This window comes from Dermacentor albipictus, chromosome 8 (assembly GCF_038994185.2).
Source record: "Dermacentor albipictus isolate Rhodes 1998 colony chromosome 8, USDA_Dalb.pri_finalv2, whole genome shotgun sequence".
Taxonomy (NCBI): Eukaryota; Metazoa; Arthropoda; class Arachnida; order Ixodida; family Ixodidae; genus Dermacentor; species Dermacentor albipictus.
Window position 1 is genome coordinate 121,948,366 of NC_091828.1, and position 11,036 is coordinate 121,959,401.

The following is an 11,036-nucleotide window of genomic DNA, read 5'->3' on the forward strand; positions in this document are numbered from 1 at the left end:
AGACACCCACGAGCAGTCTATGCTAATATTCTCTATTCATGCCCGAAACACTCTCCCCCTGTCCCTTAGCATGTACCTAGTCCCCAGCTGTGGGAGGCTGCTTTGGCCAGCCCGGAGCCGGATGTCCAGCTACGGCTAACGATCTGGGCAGCGGAGGTACGTCGGCGCCAGGCATGATCTGGTGGCCACGACCGGCAGCCCGAAGGCCACCCACGGAACGGCGGCATCTTAATTTTCCTTTCATCTTTTTTTGGCCTTCACTAAATAAAGTCTGTACCACCACCACCACATCTGCCAGCGCCCCAATGAACACGCACCATAACGCATCAAGTGCTCCAGCGTTCCACCGAGCGACGCCCGCGTTCCAAGACGGCTGCGGCGTTGGAGCTCGCCGGGGACGTCTCCGCCCACGAGGACACGGTTCACTTACGATGAACGGGGGCTGCTTGGTTTGGGGCTTTGTCTGTTGTGTTCTTCCTTCAGTGCATCTGCTCCGACGCGGTGGCAGCAACGCTATACAATGCCGTCTTCCCTTACGCAACCCCGGAGCGCTGGGGCCGCGGCGGGTGTTCCCTTTCGCCCCATCTGCCATCCTTGGCTCTGCTCCGTCGAGAAGCGCTCGTGTCGCGAGCGAGGCTGACGTGGCGTCGCGGCGATGCCCTCTCCCTCACGCAACACCCGGCGCGCTAGCGTTTCAGCAGGTGTTCTCTTTCGCCCTCTCTGCTTCGTCGAGGCACAGGTCGTGACGTGGTGTCGCAGCCAACGACAATGGGTGCCGTTTCGCTGCCGCAGATGACAGACGCCGGCTTTTTCGCTCAAAGGGAAATTTGACGCCTCGGCATATAAAAAAAAGATATATAAAGAAAAAAAGCACGTTTCGTACCTGCGCATGTGGTCTACTGAAAACTTATGCGCGTGCGCGTGCTTTTGCGTACGCATTTAGAGTTCTTTCTTTTTTCTCCCGTTTCAGTAGTGACGTCTACAGTGGGTACGAGTAACAATATCTCCGGACAACAGCAACAACCTCCTCGCTTCCACTACTCATCATCATCATCATCATCATCATCATCAGCCTGGTTACGCCCACTGCAGGGCAAAGGCCTCTCTCATACTTCTCCACAACCCCGGTCATGTACTAATTGTGGTCATGTCGTCCCTGCAAACTTCTTAATCTCATCCGCCCACCTAACTTTCTGCCGCCCCCTGTTACGCTTCCCTTCCCTTGAAGTCCAGTCCGTAACCCTTAATGACCATCGGTTATCTTCCCCGCTCATTGCATGTCGTGCCCATGCCCATTTCTTTTTCTTGATTTCAACTTCCACTACTGAACGATATTTATTTTCTTGAACCCCCCGCTCCACCAAAATTCACGGCCGATCACCCCAGAGTGGCTTACGCCATTTCACTGAGGAACAAGCGGCCAAAAAGAAGTCTTGAGACCAGGCCAGCAGAGCACGCATTGCCATCGTCGTGGGCGCCGGCATAGCGCGAGCTGTGGCACGAGCTGTGGAACGAGCAAACGAGCAGGAGGTTCGCGCTTGTAGGAGCCATTCCGCAGTCTGTCCTACAAACGCTGCAGAGGCAAACGAAGGAGGTTGGTCGACCGTACGCATACACCGCTAAGCCATCGTCGTGCAACCAACGCCTGTCTTCCACAAGACGTGAGTACGCGTGTCTTCTCCTCCCGCTGTGATAAACAATGGCCAGTCAAGAGACGTCGCCGAAGACAACGTTCCGACAAACGAACTTGCCTTCGTCGAGGTCTTGTCGAAAAGTTGGCTTCAGGGACATGTCTTGTTCCACTGTTGATCACTTCAAGCCACCGCGTTCCTGTAAGCTTCTCTCTTTCCCTCGTTTTGGACTCTTCGCGCTGTTTATTACTCTGGTTCGCAGCTGTATTCAATGCTTAACAAGCATTTCACATTGCGGTGCAATTTATGCATCTTCACATCGTTCACGCGATCAGAGAAGGCCACAAAAATAATAGAGACCGTTGTTAAAGGTTTCCACGGCTTGGACTGTGCTTGAGAATGCGTTTGTTTTACGGCGAAGATGTTATTGCGCTTGTGTGTAGTCGCACTAACAGCTTCGCTTTCAAGCAAACGCACACTGATGAACATTTCAAGCACGTGCCATGGCGGCTTGGTGGCTACGCGTCATTGCGCAGCTAAGCGCGACGAGGTGTCGGGTTCATTTCTCGGCCACAGCGGCCGGATTTCGAAGGGGGCGAAATGCGAGAAACGCCCGCATGCCGTGCATTGGGTGCGCGTTGAAGGTACCCAGGTGGTCAAAATTAACCCGTAGTCCCCAACTACGTCAAATTGTGCTTTTGGCACCTGAAACTGCAGAATTAAATGCCATTAAATTCATTCGACAAGCGAAATTAGTCCTTTCTTTATATCCGTGTTTCCACGGTGTGCTGAAAAAACTAGGTGGATGGCTGAGCTTATTTATAAATAAACGTGGGATGGGTTGTGTTAGGCTAAACTTGGGGGCTAAATGAAAGTTGCTAAATACGCTTTGTTTTTATTCGTTTCCATTTATAGGTGTTATATTAAACGGTTACAAAGTTTCCATGCTACCCTATGAGAACCAAAGGTGGCATCAATTCTACATGTTTAGATAATAGAGGCCATTTTGCTTGTGACCCGTACCGAACGCAATACAAAACTTGTAGCAAATTACTCACAAGCGCGCCAGAGCACCGTAAGCCTATTTTATTAACAGCGTAGGAAGTTTGCCCTATGTCCTGCGAGAAGTCGGCTTGGCACAAAGTTGATATTTCGAGGGAATGGGGGCGGGTATCTATGGGCTTTGTGCGGGTTAAGCTTCAATCGCGTAATTACAGGCTTTGTAAAAACTTCCTTACAACGCGTTATGCAGCCGTTATCTTCAATGTTTCCCAGAGTATACAGAACTACGCGTGGCATCTAGTTCACATTCGATAAAACAGGGCTGATGTTAGAGATAGGATCAGAAAGTTTAACGTCACTGGCTTAGTATACATGCGTTGCAAATAAATAATTCACACTCTTTTTTATAGCGAAGCTGCTAAGCGCTACTTTCCCCACTGTCGTGTCCGCGTGTACAGAAAAAAGCCCGAAGATAGTGCAATGCCGGGCCGACCCGCGGCGGAGGTGTAGTTCGCCATTAAGGGGCCCGCATACACAGATGCTCTGGTCATCCTTCATCACAGAGTGAAAGGGCACTCAATTTTTTTTTATGCATAATACGGGGCACGTCGTAGTTTTTCCCGGTGTCCTCAATGAACAGGCAAGGCGTCCTACTTTTATGTATTGAATTCTGGAGTGCCAAAACCACGATTTGATTATAAGGTGCGCCATAGAGGGGGACTCCAGATTAATTTTGACCACTAGGGCGACTTTAGCGTGCCTCCAATGCACGGGGCACAGGCGTTACTTTTACGTTATGGAAACAAAGGTCAGGTGATGTGTAGGCGAAGCTTAAGATATGTGTGTTAATTTCAGATTTTGTATAGACGGGCGCTTCGGAGCGTTAAAGGTGTTTTAATAACGGCGAAGAATTCGAGAACTCGCCGGCTTCAGTTGCTAAAAAGTGATTATTAAAAACAAATATTTTTTAGTTTGTCCATTATGCTTTTAGATTTTTTCGTGCAATTAATGTCCGTCTCTTCGAGCAATCCAGTTCAAGGATAGGAATTTGTGCTATCTGCCGCGTGAAAATTTTTATATGTTCGACAGTATATAAAAAGAAATTGCCGGATATTCTACGCACATCTATCAATCGGTTATAGTAAGCGCAGAATTCTTTTTATGTTTGCTTAGGCTGCACTTCTTCCTCGCCCAGTGCACGCTTTGGTCCCATTCTACTCACTTCTTTCTCTACACTCGACTGTTTTTGTCGCCATCTTTTTCGCTTCTTTGTAGCCGACTTCTTCAATTTTTTGTTGCCGGCTTCTTCGCTGCTTGCCTCTTGCTTGCCTCTTGTTCTGATTTGAGCACTTACCCATCTGCACCCGCCCATTCCGGTGATTGGCCAACAATATTCTTATACCTGCAGTGTCACATGCCGAGCTGGGCATACTCAGTGGCTTAAGTTGTATAACCAGCAGAACAGCAGCAGCCGGCACTCGCAAATCGGGAAGAAGAGGCAAAGAAAGCTTTGCTTAACTAAAAATCGCCTGTATTCACAAAGCGTTCTCTCTTTCTCAAGTACTTCCGCCTCAGTCTCGCCTTTACGCTGCGCAGACTTGGGACATCTCCAAGGGACAGCCTCTAACGCGACGACCGTTCACCGACAGTCGCAAATCGGCGACTGTTCTGCGTAGCAAGCGACGCCTCACCCGATCACAGCGCGGGCAGCAAATGGATGATGATGATAGTGATCTAAGGAAAGGAAGGACGCTTGGTTCTGCAACCCGTCAGGGAGCACGGCGAAGCGTCATCAGGGGAGAGGGAATGGGTAGTGAAAGATGACAGAGAAAGAGGGAGGATGTGGCCCTAATAGACTCCACTATGCGCGACAGGTGGCAGTCCTCAGTAAAGTTGCCAGCGTTGTAGCGGGCGCTTATAGGGTGTCTATTCCCGTGGAACTTATATAAACTCCAGCAGGCTTCGCAGCGCAGGGAGCTGTGGACACACTGGGAGCAAATGGACAAACGCGGCGTTCGGCTTCACCGCGACGGCACCGGGGCGTGTCGCTCCGACCTGAGGAGGCGCTGCACCAGGAGCGACAGCGCCCCGGTCTGCCAGCTCCTGTGGCGGCTCGAGGCGTGCAACCAGCTTCTCTCCCACATCGGGTTCCAGCTGCGCGAGGAAGAGGAGGACGGCATCGGCGAGCTCCGGCTGGTCCTGACTCCGCGTCAGGTGACCGCGCACCCGTGGAGGGCTCCCATGAGGTTCGGCGCTCGCAGCCGAGCGGCCACGGATCTCTTTCGGCGCCTGTGCGAGGCGCACAGGTGCGTATTCTTTTGGCGGTTACAACGTGGCCTCTGGGATCACACCGAGGTGAGCCATTGCGATCTCGGAGGCCACTACTGAAACGGTGAAAGCGGCGCGAAAAGGTACGCAAACGGAGAGGCAGAGAGAGGGATCAGGAGTAAAAAAAAAATCAAATTCTGGGGGTTTACGTGCCAAAAGCATTATGAGGTTGCAAGGCACGTTAGTTGGGGACTCTAGACTACTTTTGCGCACCTGCTGTTCTTTAACGCGCGCCTAAAAGAGAAGTACGCGAGCGCATTTGCATTTCAACCCAACCGAGATGCTGCAGGGATCGAACCAGTGACCTCGAGCTCAGCGACGCGACGCCATAGGCATTAAGTCACTGCGCCGGATAAACTGACGAGACAAGCTCCCTCTTTCTTTCGCTCTCTGTCCCTCTCTTGCTGCACCCTTTTTTGTGGTGATTTCTCTGTTGCAACTACGAATACGAACCAAACTCGCCCAATTTCCGGAACCGTCGTAAACAGGTGCGTCACGTTGGTCGAGCTCGACTACGACGTCGCCAGGTACGAGGTGCTGCTGGCCGCCATCAAAGAGAGCGTGGGCGTGAAGCGGCTGCGCGTCTACGACTTCCACGACATCCCGCGGGACAACCCGGGCCTCTTCGACGTCATCCTGGAGCTGGTCACGTCGATGGAACGCGTGGACGAGCTGGAGTTTCGCAAGCGGCACCACCACTCCATCGACAGCGTGCCCTTGCCTCCGTTCTCTCTCAGCCGAGTAGGGGGCACCACTCTCAGGAAGCTCAACGTGGCCGACCTGAACCTGAGGGACTCCGAGGTGTCCAAGCTGATCACGCTGCTCATGTGCAACGACACCGTGACCGAGCTCGCCGTCGGGACGTCGGTGTGCACGTTCGCCGGCACAGAGACGTCGCTGGGCTTCGCCGATTACCTGGCCAAGGCCAAGGGCACCCTGCGCAGCCTCACCCTCAGATCGGTCGGCTTCTGCAGCGCCCCCGACTTGGAGAGGCTCGTCAACACCATCGCCGCCATGACGGCACTAGAGGAGCTGGTCGTGGACATGGTGCCCTGCGGCAGCGAGGGCACCGACATCTTCGCCGAGGTGCTCGTGTGGAGCACCACCCTTCGCCACCTGAGCGTCGTCCTGCCCCCGTGGTGGGACCGGTCCATGTTCTACGACGTCTTCGACGAGCCGGACAACCGCTTTCGCAGCGTTCGACGCTGGCTGACGGGGCTGGCCAAGACCACCGTGCTCGAGACCCTGACGCTGGACCTGCTCGGCTTTCACCTGGACGAGTGCCGCCTGCTGTTCCGGGCCCTGGCGGAGAACGCGAGCGTCAGGCGGGTGACCGTGCACCGGCTCATCGAGTGGGGCTGCGTCGAGAGCGCGTGCCGCATGATCCGGGAGTACGGCCTGTCGGAGCGAGTGCTCATCAAGGACCACAACATGAGCCCCAACAGCATGTCCAAGCTGCCCGCGTGTCCGGAAGTCAAGGCCGTCACCGTCTACTCGCACTGGTTCCGGGCCGCGTCCTGCAACATTCGCGCGGCCTTTCGCGTCCTGGGCGCGTGCGGCCACCTCACCTCACTGCGGGTCCACCTCAGCGACCACACCTTCAATTACTCGGTGCTCAACGCCCTGGCCTCGTACCTGGCCGGTCCCAACCAGCTCAGGGAGGTCGAGGTGCACTTCTACGCCAGCCTGTTCAACGAGCTGAACATGCCGCACGACAGCAGCGAGAGTCCCCTGATCAAGGCCGTGTCGTCCAAGCCAAACTTGAGCAAGCTCACGCTACGCCAGCTGCGGCTGAGCGAGGCGGACTGCCGGCTGCTCGCCGACAGCGTTCGGCGCAGTCGGACTCTTCGCGATCTGACGCTCTCGGCGGCCAACAGCGGCCACTTCGTGAGGCTCTTCGCGCCGTCGGCGGCGAGGAACTACACCCTGCTCAACGTCTGCCTCAGCAACACGGACGGGAGCGACGAGGAGATGAAGGTCGTGGTGGACGTCGCCAGGCGCAACCGCAGCCTCGTGGCGCGAGCCGCCCGCTTCGTGCTCGACGACGACCGGTCCATCTACTGCGCGAGCGCCGTCGAGTTGGTGCTGCGACACCCCAAGCTCGCGGAGACGTTGCAGGACAAAGCGGCAGTCGGAGAGAGTCGAGCCAAGGAGATGATCCGGCGCGCCCTGGACAGCATTTCCGGCCTGGACGCGTACATGACGGCCGTCCGCGTCGTGAAGGACAGGGTGGAGTGCTGCAGCCTGCCGGACGCCGGCGTTCAGCTCGACCAGCTGAATCACGACTGTTGGCTGCACATCAGGCAGTACCTCAAGGTGGCGGACGTTTTGCAGGTTGGACATCCGCTCTGAGGAGCCGCTCAACAATACACGCACTCGGGTTCTGACCGCGACGTCTGTGGCCGTCTTCTTGTTCCTATCATAAAATGCGTAACCATTTTACGTGCGCGGTTCTATCATATGGGAACTCCCAACAGAGAGAATGTGCGTTCTACAAATTGGCTACAAAATATACTTTAAGCATAGATGTGTGGGTGGAAGGGGGCAGTGGTGCAGACATATCTTTTGGGGGTGGACGCAGTATGCACCCCCCCACCTCCCAAACACGCACTGATACGCCCATCGAACGGACGGAATGGGAACGCACATCCGCCATTTCCCGCAAGGAGCCGAGTCGTCTTCAATGCAGTTAAGATTAAACGGTTTACTACAAGTGGAGGTATATAGGTTTTGTAACGGCAATGACATTCACACTTACTTTTTTCACCATTTCTGCGTTAAATTACATGGAATATGTATGCTCATCAGAGACGTTCGTAGACAAACGATGTGCATTCAGAGGCATTGCCAAACATCGTGTCCCGCCACACAAATAACATTTTTTTATAACTGTATATTAGTTGCGGGCGTTTCATATCTCCAAGCAGCGGTCTGTTTGTCACGAACGCAGTGAAAGGTTTCCGAAGAATTTCGATCACGTCCACTTTGTTAACGTTCACACCCAAAAGCTTGCCACGGGAGCAAGTTCCGCTGCTACACACGAGGTTCGAGCCCTAGAACTCGTTCAATTTATGAACATAGAATTATGCATGAACATTCGGGCGTTTATGCTAACCTGAACACGGTCTTTTAAGCTTCTAAAAGGAAATGACCTAAATAAGCGCGTAGCACTTATTGCTCAGTGTTTGCATACATATGCACTGCAAACAGGGCTCGCACGCGTGCCGACACAACGTACAGCTTTTTTTACCGGCAAATGCGTAAACCTCATTCTTGACAAAAGCAGCAGATCATATCGGATAAGCGCTCGAACGAGCCATACGAAAAAGCCCTCGGAAATGCTATCATGCAGTGGCACGCTATCGTACCGTGCCACTGTAAACCTCATTCTTGACAAAAGCAGCAGATCATATCGGATAAGCGCTCGAACGAGCCATACGAGAAAGCCCTCGGAAATGCTATCATGCAGTGGCACGCTATCATACCGTGCCACTGTGAGCTGTAGCGTCGCAGTGGCACCATAGAGAAAGAAATTGTGGCACGGTATAAGCCACTGCATAAGCGCACGTATCAAGCATATCACTAGTAAGCGGACAAGTCTGTAGAGCGGTACTCGCAGCATAGCCAAGGATACGAGACCTCCGAGCGCAGGTTATATTGCGCAGCGAGATGTAGTGTCATTGTTGGGAGCCCGTGGTGTCCACTAAATGATTTTCACAAGTGGTCTTCTCGGCAGGCGTTTACTTTTATGCTCCTCTGCAGGTCGTAGGGTGGTTTCCTGCGCAATTTTGCAACATTTATTGATAAAATATTTATTTAAAAAGCCCTATGACTGTTGTTCGACTGAAAGCGTGCAGAGAGGGAAGGAGAACAAACGTTTCATAATCCGAATCGGTGAGAAAAAGTTCTTTCTTCATCAAAGGCGGGTGGCCTTCTGGAAGCCTACGTAGCTTAGCCTCCCTTATCCCTTACCCCTTCTAATAATAAAGTTGACACTCACTCACTCACTCCTCAGTCCATGTAGCCATTGGCTTTTGCGGCGTACCTAAATTGCCATCGCAATCGACACTTCGCTCGAAAGGCGAAGCATGGATTGTGATAGCAAATTAGTGGGCTACGTTCACACTTGGGAAACCGCAAGCGGACGGAAAAGCCAAAGCGGCCGGATAATCTTTTTCGCGCATGTACAAAACGTTCACATTTGTTTCTCGCCACTGCAGCGGAAATCACTTCCGCTTTCGCCCACATCTATCTAGTTTGCGTACGTTTGTCCGCGTGGTGGCACTGTTCATTACACTATTTCAAGACACACGTTCATTCATTGACCCATCAGTTACTAAAAGCTACCATTTCGCGCAACTGCGCGTGTTGTTTTTAACTTTCGTCTACCATGGAAGATAAACAAGACATAGTTTCGATAGCTTTAGCTAGTTGCTTTTCCTAAATATAGACAATGAGCAACGGAAAATGTTGAATTTTACGACCGGATGTTTACATGCGATTGCACCTTCCGGTAAAGCGGAACGTCTTTCCGCTTCGCCTGGGCGAAAAAATCGGTCCGAGACCGATTTTTTCGCCGCCTGGTTTTCCGCTCATTTCTCCGCCTAGGCGGGCGGATTTTGTCAAGTTTTTTCCGCTTCCGCCTGCTCCGAGACCAAGTGTGAACGCAGCCTTATACGAAGTAAAAATAGTAGTTCTACCGGCCGTGTAAACTTGTAAACATACGCACACCGGCTAAATTAGCAACCATGGTGTCACGCGCGCACAACCAAACGTAAGACACACCTCACTCGATGACCGCGCAAACTCGCTGTCAAAACGCTGGAGTGAGGGAACGCGGCAGCAGCAGCGAGCGAATTGACCTTCGTGCTGTCGTTGTCATCAACGCGAACTAAGTCGCGTAAACACAGCGCACAGCGAACTCTTGTTAAGAACGGCCCAGCTGAGGTGCAAGTTTTGCCAGTCCGTTGTGACAGCGGCGGCAACCTTTCTTGGAACGCCACCGTTACGCTCTAGCCTCGTCGCCGCTGTGACTGAATGCGATCAGGCGGACCAACTATTCTTACTGAGCCGCCGGTCCGCCCTGGTCTGCCGCGAGCGGGGGAGCGCTCGCGGGAACGTAGTTCGAGGCTCCTTCCCACGCGCCGTCCAAGACGCAAGACAATGCGCAACCGGCCGCGCTGCGGGGGTCAGCCAAAGGCCTGTTTACTCCGATCCATGACGTCACGCTACCTGGCCCGAAATTTCTATTGACAAGGCTGGCGTGATGAAAGCGGTGACGTCAAAATCACTGTTGCCTACTCGGGAGCATCCCCATTAGATTCTATGGCAGTCGGGCCAGGTAGCATGACGTCATGGATCGGAGTGAAAAGGCCTTGTGGGTCAGCTCGGGGAATAAAAGGCGCCTTTCCTCACGTAAGCCCCGAGTTCTACGAAGTCCGTCTGACATCGGCTCCGGACCGTGAACCTCGCGCAAAGAAGTGTGTGTGTGAGTGTGTGTGTGTAAGACCGTCCCGCAGAGAGGCGACTTGTTTACGATGACTGGACGGCCGTTTCCCTCACCTTGGTATCGGGGGATTGATTTGATTTAAAACATCTTTATTTGCAGGATATTCGTAGAACTCGTGGGTGGGCCGCCTATTCCGGTAGCCCACTGGTTACTGCTGCTGCGCTGGCCCTCCCCACCAGCCAGTGCTGAGGACCGTGTGTTTATAAACCGCTGTTGGGCGGCTGCTCAGTCCACTTTCTCTCGCAGTCATGTTAAACTGATGAACTGCATGTAGATACTGTAAATAAACCCATATTCCACGTTCTCCATGAGAAGCAGTCCTTCCCTTAATCAACGTCCTCAGCGTGGATAAGTTGGACGACGGCATGGGCCAGCTACCTTCTATTTCATGCCCGACTCCCCCCGGAAAAATGAGAGCATTAACCCTCGCAATATATATATATATATATATATATATATATATTATAAAGGATATTATATTGTATATATCTTAGTACGCCAAAAAACCGCTAGGGGCGCGCATGTTCCTTGAAACCGAAACTACCATTGGCCTTCCGGAGCTTGGT

General features: G+C 52.9%; 1 protein-coding gene across 3 annotated transcripts; it reads left to right on the top strand.

The window, feature by feature from the left end:
- The first annotated feature begins 1,453 nt into the window (after positions 1–1,453).
- LOC139049142 (uncharacterized) lies at positions 1,454–7,721 on the top strand. Of its 3 annotated transcripts, none has more exons than XM_070524376.1 (3): positions 1,454–1,661; positions 4,593–4,939; positions 5,450–7,721. In XM_070524376.1, the coding sequence occupies exons 2-3, from the start codon at positions 4,632–4,634 to the stop codon at positions 7,311–7,313; spliced, it is 2,172 nt and encodes a 723-aa protein (XP_070380477.1). In that variant the 5' UTR covers positions 1,454–1,661; positions 4,593–4,631; the 3' UTR covers positions 7,314–7,721. The 3 variants fall into 3 exon arrangements, with proteins under 3 accessions (XP_070380477.1, XP_070380476.1, XP_070380475.1); XM_070524375.1 differs by having other exon boundaries at positions 1,455–1,661; positions 4,607–4,939; positions 5,450–7,720; XM_070524374.1 differs by having other exon boundaries at positions 1,456–1,661; positions 4,602–4,939; positions 5,450–7,720.
- The last annotated feature ends 3,315 nt before the right edge of the window (positions 7,722–11,036 follow it).